The sequence below is a fragment of the Anarrhichthys ocellatus genome, unplaced genomic scaffold (genome assembly GCF_004355925.1).
Source record: "Anarrhichthys ocellatus isolate YVR2014 unplaced genomic scaffold, GSC_Weel_1.0 scaffold62, whole genome shotgun sequence".
NCBI classification, from domain to species: domain Eukaryota; kingdom Metazoa; phylum Chordata; class Actinopteri; order Perciformes; family Anarhichadidae; genus Anarrhichthys; species Anarrhichthys ocellatus.
The window spans coordinates 170,844-185,016 of record NW_022280092.1 but is presented as its reverse complement, the minus strand read 5'-3'; the positions used below and the strand labels follow the sequence as shown (position 1 = coordinate 185,016).

Genomic DNA, 14,173 nt, shown 5'->3' with positions numbered 1-14,173 from the left:
GTGATTTATTTTCAAGAGCCTGGAGGGAACGACAAATGAATATGAACTATTTAAATTTTATATATATATATTTATATTTAATATCCCCAGTGGAGAAAGTATGATTGAGATCTGTTATTCAAGCAAAAGTAGTAATCAAAGTAAATACATTTACTCAAGTATTACTTAGATTTTACTTATTTGTACTTTATTTAAGTATTTTCAATTCCAATAGATTTATTTCACAACTATAGTTCAAGATACTTTGCAGACAATAATTTTACATTCATATTATACAAATAAAACACATAGTTACCTTAACAGAGTATTACAATTTTTTTTTAATTAGCTTCAACTTTGCATGTACAACATTAAAATACTGCTTATATGGTTATGGATAAGTAGGATTAATCCAATATCATATACATAATACAAATAAGAAATGATAATTCTGCAAATGAGCATTTTGTAGATATGTTTACTTGAATTTAATTCTGAATGAAGAAAACTTGACATGATTGTTGAAATGTTTTTTGTTTGTTTTTAGTTAAAGATCTGAACATCTTCACCACTGATAATATTACTTATATAACATTACACTGATTAAACTTACTTTAATACTGTAGCAGGTCAAGGTGAAGGTCATTTTAACTTTACTTTATACACTGTTTAACACTTTAATATCTCATAAAGTGTCATATTTTATACAATGATTGCATTCTGTGAATCTTAATCAGTGAAGTAAGTACTAACTGTAGAAATAAATGTAGCAGAGTCAAAAGAAGTATTGTAAAGTAGCAGAGAAGGTGACTCAAAACTACACTTATCACCTGGAAATCTTGCTGTGACCACACTTAATAATCAAGCTTTAAATGACGCTTGATGATGATCTCGAGCTGTAGCTAAATTGTGCAGCTGCCAGCAGTGAACTGGACTTTGCTTTTGTTTTATTTGCTCTGAGCTGCGGATCCGTTGACGCCCAGTGACCACTTTGTTTGCTCGGGTCTGCGGTCGAGTCATTCTGTGAATCTGTTTGGCGTGTGGGAGGAAAGAGTGAAAGAAAGCGACAGATTTGTTTGGACCTTTTCTGTTCTGGTGAAGAGATGTCTAGGTACCACAAAGCAGCGATTGATGGATACTTGGACCTCTTAAAAGAGGCCACGAGGAAGGACCTGAACACTGCGGATGAGGATGGCATGACTCCCACTTTACTCGCTGCTTTCCATGGACACATCGATGCGCTTCAGCTCATATGCAGCAGAGAGTAAGCATGTTACACTCCTCTTTACCTCCTGGGCTTCATTTCACATAGATAACTTTATCTCCATGATTATCACCTCAGTTCTCTGACGTTTATAGAAATTGTTTAGTTTTTGGCAAATTCTACGATAATATTGTATTAATAATATAATGTATAATGCTCTAAAACTAAACTAAACCAAATAGAACATAATGGCTGAAAAGTGATGTGTTTGATGCCTTAACAGTTATTTGGCTTCGTCTGGGTTTTTCCAACACGTTTTTCACCATAATATAATGAGCTAAAACTTAATTCCCCCATGAGCATGAGCCAAATGTTTAATCAGCCAAAGAAAGTCTGCAACAAAAGAGCCCTTTATCTTGTCCCCACCACCCCAACCTCCTGCCTTCACTCATCACAACAAGAGACAGGCTTAAATCTAGAACAACATTCTTACTGAAAAATTTGGTTCAGAAAATGTGTGATATCTAGTAGGGCGTAACGCACGCATAACCTACGTGGCCAGAATTGATAGAAGCTTTTTTCCGCTTTGGTCTGTGGGATTTATGACAAGTTGTTGCACTTTTATGGCTGTGACGATGAGGCACGGCACAGAAGGACTTTAAATCTTAATAGTTTACCTATTAGGTTGCTTGATATTATTTAGTTATTATGTTGTGATTATATTTTGTATATGAAAGACTTTATGTCAAATTCTTACCTCACATTTAAAAGAATACTTTGACATTTTGGGAAATGCGTGTATTTGAACTCTATTTTTGTTGTATTTTTGTGTAGTTATGTGACCAGTCTTTTTTTATAAGTTTACACCGATGTACTTTTGATTTCAAGATTCTATTGTTTGAATCTGGTGTTTTAGGTTTGCACTTCTTAGGACCATATTTGGAATAAATATTTGATCGTTTTGTCCCTTTAATAAGTGTGTTTTGTAGATCCACAGATGAATCAAATCGAATAAAAAAATTAAAATCTGATGAATGTTTTTTTGGAAACCTGTATGAACTGGATAAAGGAAGAATCATTATTATGATATGGTAGAAATCAGTGATAGAGAGTGGCAAGAAATAAAAAAGTTCCAGATAATTACTTAAAATTTAATATATCTTTTGTGTCATACAGAGGAGACCCCAACCGGAGTGACATCTGGGGAAACACGCCGCTGCACCACGCTGCGGCTAACGGCCACATGCACATCCTCAGCTTCCTGGTCAACTTTGGTGCCAACCTTTTTGCCCTGGACAATGACTCCCACACAGCCATGGACGTTGCTGCTTCTCGTGACCGCATGGACTGCGTGCGCTTCCTAGACGCTGCCGCCTCACAGCAGACCAACCAAAACCCAAAGAAGGTCGTCAATCTAAAGAAGGAGGCCATCAAAGAAGCGGAGAAGCGCGTGAAGCTCTGCGAGAAGGTGAAGAAGAAGCACCAGAGCAAGATGGACAGAATGCAGCGTGGAGCGGACAGTACTGGGTCTGTCTCAGAGGCCAGCATGGCATCGGCATTCTCAGACGGCGGTGTGTCCGGAGTCAATGAGCAGTTCTCCAAACTTATTGCTGCTGATAAATCTGGCTCCCTCACAGCCAGGGTTAAAGGCACGCTCCAGAGGAAGCTTGGGAAGAAAGATAAAGGCACACTGCAGGGGTCGGGAGGGGACGGGAACGTTATTTTCCTCAAACAGGAGAGCGGAGCGTCCGAGCAGCCAGAGTTTCTGGATGTCTTCAATGAGCAGGACGAGGGCATGTCAGATGAAGACGGAATGGGAGGCTTCGAAGATTATAACAATGACGAGCCAGGCCAAGTCAAACAGTCCATCTTCAATCGGCCCGGTCTTGGAGGTCTGATTTTCATGAAGAAAATGGGGCTGGAGTCAGAAGACATCCCGAGCGGCAACAACGAAAGTCTCGGCTACCTCGTTCAGAACGAGTTGTTTGAGGTCGAGGAAGGCGGAGCAGGCTTTGAGGGGAATGGCGATGCTGATCTGCCCTGGGATCAGGAAGATCTGGGACTGGATGATGATGAAGATGAGGAAACCTCACCGTTGGATGCATTCTTGTCCGCCATCTCCTTGCCAGAGTTTGCCCTTGCATTCAGCAGAGAACACCTAGACCTGGAGGCGCTGATGCTTTGCTCTGATGAAGACCTGAAAGGCATCCGCATCCAGCTGGGACCCAGGAAGAAGATCCTGGAAGCTGTTGCTCGCAGAAAGAACACATTGGAGACTCCTGGCATCATGAAGGACAGCGGCCTGTGATCTAAAAAAACATTACCAGGGATTAATAATCCTGTTTGAAGCTTAAAATGAGTCTGTACTTTTTGTAAATAGAGCCAATAGTTTGATTTTTCTGAATAAAACAAAGATGATTCAGCAAACTGTTTCTCTAAACAACAATTTCTACAGCGTAAAGTTTCAAATTTCTAATCCATAACATTTTTTCGATAATCTGTTAATAGAAAATTATCCATGTTACAACCAATTTACAAACGGCATGACCTCCAGCGACTTGATCTGAAATCCACAACATCATCGTATAGATAAAAACAAGAGATGTTTTGATCCATAAATGAGATAACAAAGTCAGTGGCTGATTTTTACTAATTTTTGCAGTTGACAACATAATGTCAAATAAATGAAACATAAAAAAATACCGTCTCCAAGTTAATAAGATGTGTATGTGTCCCCTAGTTTTCACTATGTTGCAGGGACATAGGTCTGGTCACACAGTCACATTGTGAGGACTCACCTTCCATTTGGGGACAAAATGTTGGTCTTCAAGTGAGGAAGACACAAGCAAAGAAAGAAAAGTCATCAATTTGAACGCACATTCACAGCATAAAGAATTGTGATGACCAGATTTGGATCTTATTCTTCTACAGTTCAAAACGAGATGCTCATTTAAACAAGCATTAAAGATGCTGTTTAAACAAAATAAGGCATAACCTATTGGAAAAGTGTATGCATAGCCACTGCCATGTGTGTATAAGTATAACATGAGAAAATACAAAACATATAAACAACATATATAAAACATAATGTCAAGTGTTTCTTTAAGTTGTATACAATTGTTTTATAATCATACCTTGACGTTGAATAACTTTAATTACAACAGCGAAAGAAATCAGTACTCAATTAAATAAACGCGCAGGAGCTGAAGCGAAGCCGGAAGTACTCCGAGGTAACGGCTCTTGACCTGTGGGCGGGACTTCCGACGAGAGGCTTTAAATTGTAGTTTGTTACCGTCTGACTCAACTGTGTGTGTGTGTGTGTGTGGAGAAAGCGAGCGAGAGAGAGAGGTGCTCGCACTGCGGTCACGAGTGTGTCCAACAGGTATGTTTACAGCCGATGAACGTTTACTCTCACCCGTCTGTACCCGATTGGTGTTTTCCCGAAACGACGGTTTACTTTGACTCGAGAGCTAACGGCTCGTTAAGCTTCATTAATGAGCTAATAAACGGTCTCAGATGGTCTCTCCGCCTTGTCGCTTCTATGGCCAAACTGGTTTAACTGTCATGTCTCGTATCCCTCCGCTTTACCTCCCAGGCTCTTTATCAAAGTGAGGCATGGCTGAAATAATCGCCGTCCACGCCGGTTTGCCCTCGTCGTCCACTATGAACTTCCTCTTCCAGGAGGACCCCACCGCCACTTCCACCGCTGCTGCTGCCGCCCCTCCGGCCTCTCTGACCGGCGAGGACTACCTGTTCGTGGAGGCCAGGCACCCCAACACCGTGCTGCAGGGCCTAAACAGCCTGCGGCTCAACAACGCCTTCTGTGATGTGACCCTGTGCTGTGGAGGACAGGAGTTCCCCTGCCATCGCATTGTGCTGGCCTCCTTCAGCTCTTACTTCCAGGTAAACAACGCAGCTTCAGGAGTGCAGGTGTTAAATGAATGTGGTATAAGTTGTGGTTGTTTTCCTTCTCCTTCAGGCCATGTTTTCCACTGACCTGATAGAGTCCAAACAGGAGCGCGTTGCCATCAATGGAGTTGAGCCTCAGATGATTGGCATGCTGGTGAGCTACGCCTACACATCAGAGGTCTACATTTCTAAAGCAAATGTGCAGGTAAAGCTTCTGCTCTTATCCTCGTATCCTCTCTTTCTGGAGAGTGCGTTTTCTGAAACTTTGATTCATTTGGTCCCAGGCGCTGCTGGCAGCAGCTAATCTGCTGGACGTGATGGACGTGCGAGAAGCCTGCTGCCATTTCATGAAGCGTCAGATGGACGAGATGAACTGTGTGGGCATTCACTGCTTTGCCGAGGCCCATTCCTGTAAGGTGCTGGAGAAACTCAGCATGGACTACATCCACGAGCACTTCAGCAGTGTTTCTCAGCAGGTGAGAAGCTGATGGAGGACGCATGTTATGATATGTTTTGTCATGGGCTGTATGTTATTTTGTTAATGGTGCATTTTCTGGACAGTTGATTACAGTTTATACTTTTTCCATGTCTCTTTTTTTTGTCCACCAGGAGGAGTTCCTGTCTCTGTGTGTGGACAAACTGACAGAAATCATTGCCAGTGATTTCCTAAATGTGCCTAAAGAGGAGATGGTGTTTGAGGCCGCCATGTCGTGGTTGAATAAATGTTCCTCCCGCAGACAGAGCTTTGAGAAGGTCAGTTCAGAACAAGCTCAGGTATGTCTGCTTGCATCCATTTTATAATGCGCACGGTTCTCTTCTCTCAATTTGATGCACAAGCATCTATTGCAGCAGAGTATTGAGCAGGAGCCGTGTATTTATTTGGTGCTCAATATTTAAAAAAAATGACTCAACATTTTGGGACATTATTTGTGTTCCTGCCGAGGGGAAGATGGGGGCAGCCAGCAGCTGATTAGCTTAGCACAAAAGAACAGCTAGCCTGGCTCTGTCCAAAGGTAAATCCACCTACCAGCACCTCCTAAAACTCATTCATTAACACATGAAATTGCATTTGTTTAATCCATACGACAAAGTGAAAAGCGATCGGTTGTGCTTTGTCATGGGGGTTATTTACATGACCAGTAATTTCCTGAAATCTTGTCCCATCTGTGACTTTCTAACAAGAAATCATAGTTGTCACCGTGGCGGTTCATCAGATCTCTGTTGTTCCTCAAAGGTCCTCGAACACATCCGGCTGCCTCTCATCAGCCCGTACTACCTCCACGACGTGATCGAGTCTCTGGATGTGGTGAAGGAGAACCAGGGCTGCCAGAAGCTCATCTCTGAGGCGAAGGACTACATGCTGCTGAAGGACCGCCGTGGAGAGCTCTACTGCCCCAGAGCGAGGCTGCGCAGGTTCACAGGTGCTCAACATCGCATGCGTTTCCATTAAGGGTAGAGGCTGCATCTTTGTCCATCTGTCAATCTACTGTGTTCACTTTGGCTACACTTGGAAAATTAGCACTTTATAGTTTTGTATTTTAGACCCCCTTTACACCGTGCATTATAATGTGTTTTAGGGTGATGGAATTACAATCAGGTAGTGAGTGACCACATGGAAGTACAGGTGTAAATGCACCAAAAACGCATTGAGGATTTTATTGTACGGTGTAAAGGAGGTCTAAGTGACTGTGAGACAATCTACAAAAAATACAAGATGATGAAAATAATCACAAGTTGCAGCCCTACACACACACTACTACGTTACTGGTCCAGAGCCACAGTCTGTGGTCCAAAGGCCTCGGCTCACTCCTCTCTGCTCCTGTTGCCATAACAGGGACAGCTGAAGTGATAGTGACGGTTGGCGGAGAGGACGACAAGGTGGTGCTGCGCAGCGTCGAGAGCTTCGATCCTGTGACGCACCAGTGGAAGAATCTGGCCTGCCTGCCCTTCGCTGTGAGCAAACACGGGCTGGTCGTGTCAGGTGAGGAAACGTGAGCGTTGATTACATTAACACTCATTCATGACGGAGCACCAGCTACGCTCAGACAGTGACATGTTTCTTTCCATCCGTCTCTGGAGACTCCACGCTGTATTTGGCGGGAGGAGAGTTTCCCGACGGCTCGGCCAGCAGAGAGATGTGGCGCTACGACCCCCGCTTCGACTCCTGGATGGAGTCGGCTCCCATGAACGTCGCTCGTTCCGAGTTGGGTAAGGCAGTCTCCGTACGACAAACACTTCTTCTGTCCTCAAGTACCTGATATGAAAACCTACGAGTGTCGCTCTTAACTGGAGCATTCTATTGTTATGTTTTATCTGTTTATGTAGAAAGTTGTTATCATCAGTGACTGGATTAATCTTCCTCACGCTCAGGCCTGGTGATGCTGGACGGCTTCGTGTATGCAGTGGGGGGGTGGGAGGGACGCTCTCGTCTGGACTCGGTGGAGTGCTACAACCCTCACAACAACTCCTGGCAGTTCACGGAGTCTGTCAAGATGGCCGTCACGAGTCCTGCCGTGGTGGCCCTGGACGGACTGCTCTATGTCACTGGTAGGAAACACGGGCTATGCACTAGGTTGTGTTTTTCATTGGATTTACAGATTTTTGATTAGTCCGGCTGTTACTCTGTCCCGCTAGGTGGTGCAGTTCTAGAGGACGGCGACGGCACAGACCTCGCTCAGGTATACAACCCCAAGACCACTGCATGGACGGAGGTCGCCCCCATGCAGATCGCTCGCTCTGGTTCAGCTGCTTGCACACTCAAAGGAAAGATTTATGTGATAGGTCTGTAAACACACTTTATAGTGCACAACAACCACTCTCATGAAATCAAGTTCAACATCTCCTTTGCTCTCCCAGGTGGATGGCATGCCTCGACAGAGAACACCGATAAGGTGGAGTGTTACAGCCCGAAGACCAATCAGTGGACCATGTGCGCCCCAATGACAGAGCGACGCTACCGGCCCGGTGCTGCCGTGGTAGATGGCAAAATCTACGTCCTGGGAGGAGAAGAAGGCTGGGACAGGTGAGGGGCCCAATCTGGGGCAGGAGCTTGTGCAGGAGCCCAAGAACCATTTTAGGGACCTACCGGTTTCCCTTTTGTGTCCTCTTTTGCATCCATTCAAACATCAAAGTCATGCAACAATAAATTCAAAGAATCGTGTTTGAAATCCAACTAATTTATCTAATCCTCATGGTGCTTTCGGGTCCTGATTTAGTTCCTGTGGATTAAAAACACGATGACGGGACACATTTGCAGCCTTTCTTCTTCTAATGCTGATCACCTTTTTACGTGCAGATATCACGACACTATCGAGAGGTACTGCGACGAGACGGACACGTGGGAGATCGTCGGGGAGATGCCCACCAGTCGCAGCTGGCTCAGCTGCGTGTCTCTCCAGCTGAGGAAGGACATCCACATGAGCAGCTATCCCGGGACGCCAAACGACAACTGAGCGACGTTTTTTTCTTAAAGAACTCTTTCACGGTCATTCTCTGTGCCCTCAGTCGGGGACGGTGCACTACAAAGCTCAGAGCTGTGGAGAACAGCCAACTGAGATGATGCCTGGCTCAGCGCTGTTTGAGTGCTTACTGGTGCCAAACGGTAGTCTGTTTTTAATCTGACTGCTTGTGGAATGCGCCTCTTAGGGTCCCGGCTTTTTGGCGTGGTGACCAACATCGCATCAGGAATCTCAAGGAGCTGATTGACAACTCAGTGAGCAGTCTAAACTCTCTCTGATGGATGTTTATGGTGCTGTTTTAATGTCCGAGCACCTCGCATCTTTGAAGGTTTTCTCAGCCAACGAACTGTGAAGAAGACCTTAAAAAATGGTGAACATTTTTGCACTGTCAAAAGATGCTTTGTGAGCCGAAGAATCTACTTGTGAATATTTTCAAAGGTCTAAACGTGAGCAGTGTTTTTGTAATGAAACTTTGTACGTTCCGAATGATTGTCTTACACCTGTAATATGTTGAGTATATTTTTGTAACGTAATGTGGGTCATAAACTTTAGTGACTTTAAATGGAGTGGATTCTAATAAATAAAAACATTAATTCTTAACTGAGTGCTGGTGTTTTTTTTCTTTCTTTTTTTTCCGATTTCACAAATAGCCTAAAAAACAAACTCATAACCTAAGAAATACAAATACATGTATGGTGTAATACAAGAGCCCTGATTTTTTTTAATTGTTAATTGACTATCTGATATGCAAAACTAGTGACATGGTAGAGTCAGAGCCCAAACGAAAATGCCTCTAATTGAATGATGAAAATCGGGGTCGGTTACGTCGTTAGAAATATTAATTAAATGTAATTGCTACCATACATGTTGAAAAAAATCTCATCAATCTGATCGCAGCGTCCAATCACATGACTGAACAATGAGGGGGCGTGTCGGCCGTTAAAACGCTTCCTGGAAGTCTGTTCTGGTGGGTCCTCGCTCATGGCTCCTCAGAGATCCCTCCTCGCTCCTCAGAGCAGAAATAAGAGCTTTGGGACGGCCGTCAATATGGCGGTGCAGAACAAATTCCGGTTATTTGTTCGAGCGAGGATCGAGGAAATGACAAGAGACTTGGGATGTACCCCAAGACCCTTCGGGATGTACCCCAGGACCCGTCAGGAAACTTGTCAGAATACCCGTATTTGATTGGCTGAGCTGCATTACCTGATGTGATTTACAACGCATTGGTCGGTGTGTTTCCTGCACCGCTGAACAAGTGCCATAACTGCTGAATAAGATGCGCCGGTTAAAGTATAAACTCACTATCGTATATAATTCCAAATTCCAAATCAAGTCCTGGGTCCGGATACAACTGCGTCTGGTTCCGGACTAGACACGACCAAGTTTGAAGCTGCGGTAACGGTTCATCTTGACATCCTGTCATCTTTGATCGGCTGCAAGCTGCAGTGGATTGTGGGTAAAACGTCAGTCCGCCGCCATATCTTGTCATTCTGTACCGTTGAAGGAGAGACTCTGGAGTCATGAGAGGAATCCGGTCTCTTAACAACCTCCCCGTGAGTCTCGTGTTTTGTCTGAGCTGTGTGACCTACTGGAGCTAAACTCTGTGGACTCTCGGTCTGCTTGTGTAGCGCGTTTAGCTCCACAGTTAGCCTGCTGGCTAGTTAGCTCGCTAGGTGGCTAGCTAATTGTCTAACGTTTAGTAACACGTCCCCGAATCATTCACTAACGACACTGAATGTCAGATATACTGCGAGGCACGTGTGCTGTAACATAGTCTATTGTCTCGCGTTAGCTTCGTCTCTCTGTGTGGTTCAGCTGGATGCAACCTGAAGGTCATCTCTGAACTCACGTATCACGTATTTTAATCGAGGTGTCTCGAGGTGAATTAATTACACCCTTAGTTTGGTCATAGTGTAGTGACGTCCAGATATTTAAACTTTGTTCACGGGACACGTGTACATGCGGCCTTAGTGTAACGTTTCTAAAGTTATACGGGTCATTTTGGGACACCCAACCCTTCTTTACGACAGGCTGTCAGTGTCTAGAGCCGCGTGCAGGTGTTACTGTTGTCTGTTGAGCCATCAACGATCATTATTTATTTAAAACTGAATCTGATTTACAAGTAAAACTATCAAACATAATCTGTTTCATTGATGCTTTTCTTTTTATGTCATAAGTGGACATTTTTTTCACACTTTACTGACAAACTGATTATTACTCAATAATGTAAACATAGTCAATACATTGACAATCCAGACAATAGATAGTTGTTTGTTGTCCCTGTATGTCACAATGTCTTCTTAAGACCTCTTGTGTAGTTGCATCTTGTGTGGGTTGACACCAGGTCAATCGGAAAGTTGTCCTTATCTTATCTGTATAACCTTTAGAGGCCACAAGTGGTACATTTATCAAGTGATTTATGAATAAAAAGAACATAATGTAAAAAAGATTTTATTGGCCAAACAAACAAGTGTTTCCTGTTGGTCATCTGGTGACCCCTCAGCGAACCACTGGTAGAGGGATCTCTCACTTGTGTACTTAAAGCAGAGTTAGGTAGGTGACAGCTGCTATTATGAAACATTATACGTCATGTTACTCTAATGTCAGCCTGCTTTAGTGAAGCACTTGCCAGATGGTACATTCTCTTCCAGTCTGCTGGTTAACTGGACACAAATGTGTGCGCTGCTTAAAGCTGCTCCACTTTCTCCCTGGAAACACTGTCGGGTTGAGTCGAGGAACAGTGGAAGTCGCTTGTCTTTAAATTTGGTGTCTCCTCTTCCCCACAGAAACGTTGCTATGCCGCTGCCAGGAGGAGCGAAGCTCTGAACGAACCCCTCGCAGGCCGCACGTCAGCCTTGCCTGCACCTCCCCCTCCCCAAAATGTCCAGGTGGGTGCCGCTCCTCGACTATGCAGCGGTTGCAATCAAACTGAACTTGCCTATTTATCTTTAGAGTTTGATCACAAGCTTTCTGTAACATTTTCTTTTGGCTTCTTCAGGTGTCCAAGCTTCCAAACGGTCTGGTGATCGCATCACTGGAGAACAATTCCCCGCTGTCCAGCGTCGGCGTGTTTGTGAAAGCCGGGAGTCGGTACGAGACTGTGGAAAACCAGGGTGTCTCTCATGTGCTGCGACTGGCGGCAAACCTGGTAATTTATGAACGGGTCTTCTCTTCTCTGCTCACTGTTTGGGGGGACAGTTGACTCTCATTTTGTTTGGCTTAACAACTTTTTGTTTGTTTTGTAGACCACTAAAGGTGCATCTGCCTTCAAGATCTGTCGCGGTGTAGAAGCGCTGGGGGGCAGCCTGAGGTCAGTGACACACGTGCATTTCCCGCTATAAATACACACCAGTGTAACCGTAGCCCACTACGTTGAACCAACTGTGTGGTCGTCTGTGTACCCCCAGTGTGACGTCATCAAGGGAGACCACCGTCTACACTGCGGACTGCTTGAGAGATCACCTGTGAGTCCTTATGTCAAGTCTGTGATGTTGTTTCACTCCTGTGTGTGTGTGTGTGTGTGTGTGTGTGTGTGTGTGTGTGTGTGTGTGTGTTTGTTTGTGTTTGTTTTAACGTTGCTTTGTCTGTTTGTGTGTGTGTGTGTGCGCAGAGATTCATTATTTGAGTTTTTGGTCAACGTGACCGCAGCTCAGGACTTCCGGCCGTGGGAGGTGGACGATCTGACGTCCAGGGTGAAGATCGACAAAGCTCTGGCTCAGCAGTGTCCTCAGATAGGTCGGTAACGGAATAAACTTTAGCAAAACGTTGGCCTCGATCAACCAAATGGTATCTTAAAATTGCTGTATTGGGTTTTTCTTGCTAGTGTGTCAGCACACCTTTGTCCAGCTGAATTGGAGCAATATTGGGCCTATCTGACAAACGCATGTCCATTATTTACTGGCTTCTTAAATCCTGAGGGAACAAAAATGGTGAGCTGAAAGCTACAAGTAGACGCATAGCGGGCTGTTGATGTTCATGTTAACAATAATAATAATGCTTAAAGACCCAGTAAAAAAATGTCAGACTTCAAACTGTCTTAATTGTTCTTGTTATTAACTTTGAGTATATGTTTTGGAGGTGTGATTAGTTAATTTAACCCGTATCATGGAGAGGTGAAGAGAAATGGAGGGTGCACGCTTTATGTAATTTTGGGCGTTTTCTGTTTTCTTTCGCAGGTGTAATTGAGAAGTTGCACGAAGCAGCGTACAAGAATGCCCTGTGCAACTCTCTGTACTGCCCAGACTACATGGTCGGCCGTGTCTCCTCTACACAGGTATGAATCTTTAGTTAGCGGGACGTCCTAACGTAGCCTTTTCATTCTTTGTTAGTGCGTACGCAGCTCATACACACCTCTCCTCCTTCTTTATCGTCCTTTTTGTAGCTGCAGACATTTGTTGAGGACAATTTCGCCACCGGCAGAATGGCTCTTGTAGGACTAGGTGAGTATCCGCTAGTGCTGTCTAGTCGGACTGCATCGTTTTTGTCACTGCTGCTTTACAAACTCGTCAGGTTTTGGTTACGAACGTTTAGTCTGCATTCTGAAGTCATAGTAGTCCCGTTGATGTGAAATGTCATCAGGCCTCTGTCCAAAGACAGAGAGGTAGTAGGTCAACACAAAAGGCAAGCGGTGACTCTAATGTGGATTTTTTAACATGTCTTAAGGCCGACTCAGCCCGCAAGCAAACGCTTCAAGTGTCGGCATGCCTGAGTGACGGCACATGTTGCTATTCTGGATGTTCCTATCCTGGGAATTAGTGCCGTGTTTCAGTTCAGGTGCATGTTAATGTTTCGTCTGATCCGTGCGTCCAGGTGTGAAGCACTCCGTCTTGAGGCAGATGGGCGAGGGGCTCCTGAGTGTCCGCAGTGGGGCTGGAGCGCCTGCTGCTAAGGCCGTGTACCGCGGAGGTAAAACTCTTAACTTCAATCGTGACATTGCACCCCTTTTTGAGATCTATTGTCGTGATGCTATTGTGCGTCTGTGTTTGCGTGTAGGTGAGCTGCGGGTGCAGAACAATGACGACCTGGTGCACGCCCTGATCACCAGTGAGGGTGGTGTGGCGGGCAGCGCAGAGGCTAATGCCTTCAGCGTGCTGCAAAGGATCCTGGGAGCTGGGCCACATGTAAAGAGGGGCTCCAACATCACCAGCAAACTGAGCCAGGGTATCGCCAAAGCTACCACACAGCCGTTTGATGTAAGTTACAAGCTGTACGGTGTTGTTTGTTTGTCGTAGGATGGTGTGTTGGAGTTTGTCTCCTAATGTCTGATGTCTTTCAGGCCACAGCCTTCAACGCCTCTTACTCTGACTCCGGCTTGTTCGGCGTCTACACCATTGCACAAGCTGGCTCTGCAGGAGAGGTGATTTCTGAATTCACTCCTTTTTTAAAGAAATATCAAACGAATGAAACTGCGTCTAAAATTGCTTGTTGCCGTCCTGTGTGCAGGTGATCAATGCTGCCATCGCTCAAGTGAGAGATGTGGCTGAGGGGAATGTATCGGACGCAGACATCACCAGAGCAAAGTGAGTTCGAGTGATGCTGGACATGGAGGTGAAGCAGCCGTGCACCATAATAATAACGTGTGTGTGTGTGTGTGTGTGTGTGTGTGTGTGTGTGTGTGTGTGTG

At 44.8% G+C, this 14,173-nt stretch overlaps 3 protein-coding genes across 5 annotated transcripts in view; all 3 read left to right on the top strand.

The window, feature by feature from the left end:
- Nucleotides 1-985: 985 nt before the first annotated feature.
- anks4b (ankyrin repeat and sterile alpha motif domain containing 4B) lies at nt 986-4,320 on the top strand. Its single transcript, XM_031872311.1, has 2 exons — nt 986-1,243; nt 2,360-4,320. Exons 1-2 carry the CDS (start codon nt 1,083-1,085, stop codon nt 3,489-3,491), a joined length of 1,293 nt encoding a protein of 430 aa, XP_031728171.1. The 5' UTR covers nt 986-1,082; the 3' UTR covers nt 3,492-4,320.
- A 95-nt stretch (nt 4,321-4,415) lies between these two features.
- Nucleotides 4,416-9,150, top strand: LOC116397131 (kelch-like protein 20). Of its 3 annotated transcripts, none has more exons than XM_031872310.1 (12): nt 4,416-4,565; nt 4,779-5,086; nt 5,163-5,297; nt 5,377-5,568; nt 5,702-5,845; nt 6,327-6,513; nt 6,927-7,073; nt 7,172-7,300; nt 7,463-7,639; nt 7,727-7,855; nt 7,949-8,114; nt 8,388-9,150. In XM_031872310.1, the coding sequence occupies exons 2-12, from the start codon at nt 4,799-4,801 to the stop codon at nt 8,542-8,544; spliced, it is 1,851 nt and encodes a 616-aa protein (XP_031728170.1). In that variant the 5' UTR covers nt 4,416-4,565; nt 4,779-4,798; the 3' UTR covers nt 8,545-9,150. The 3 variants fall into 3 exon arrangements, with proteins under 3 accessions (XP_031728170.1, XP_031728168.1, XP_031728169.1); XM_031872308.1 differs by having other exon boundaries at nt 4,418-4,565; nt 7,727-7,873; XM_031872309.1 differs by lacking the exon at nt 4,416-4,565 and having other exon boundaries at nt 4,572-5,086; nt 7,727-7,873.
- Nucleotides 9,151-9,793: 643 nt separating this feature from the next.
- The window catches only part of uqcrc2a (ubiquinol-cytochrome c reductase core protein 2a), a 5,471-nt gene continuing 1,091 nt past the window's right edge, over nt 9,794-14,173 (top strand). Inside the window, exons 1-12 of the mRNA XM_031872195.1 lie at nt 9,794-10,103; nt 11,337-11,438; nt 11,549-11,698; nt 11,796-11,860; nt 11,958-12,014; nt 12,161-12,285; nt 12,726-12,823; nt 12,932-12,989; nt 13,360-13,455; nt 13,543-13,742; nt 13,826-13,906; nt 13,993-14,069. Of these exons, the coding sequence (XP_031728055.1) occupies nt 10,071-10,103; nt 11,337-11,438; nt 11,549-11,698; nt 11,796-11,860; nt 11,958-12,014; nt 12,161-12,285; nt 12,726-12,823; nt 12,932-12,989; nt 13,360-13,455; nt 13,543-13,742; nt 13,826-13,906; nt 13,993-14,069 (1,142 nt within the window). The 5' untranslated portion in view covers nt 9,794-10,070. The remainder of the gene's footprint in view (nt 10,104-11,336; nt 11,439-11,548; nt 11,699-11,795; nt 11,861-11,957; nt 12,015-12,160; nt 12,286-12,725; nt 12,824-12,931; nt 12,990-13,359; nt 13,456-13,542; nt 13,743-13,825; nt 13,907-13,992; nt 14,070-14,173) is intronic.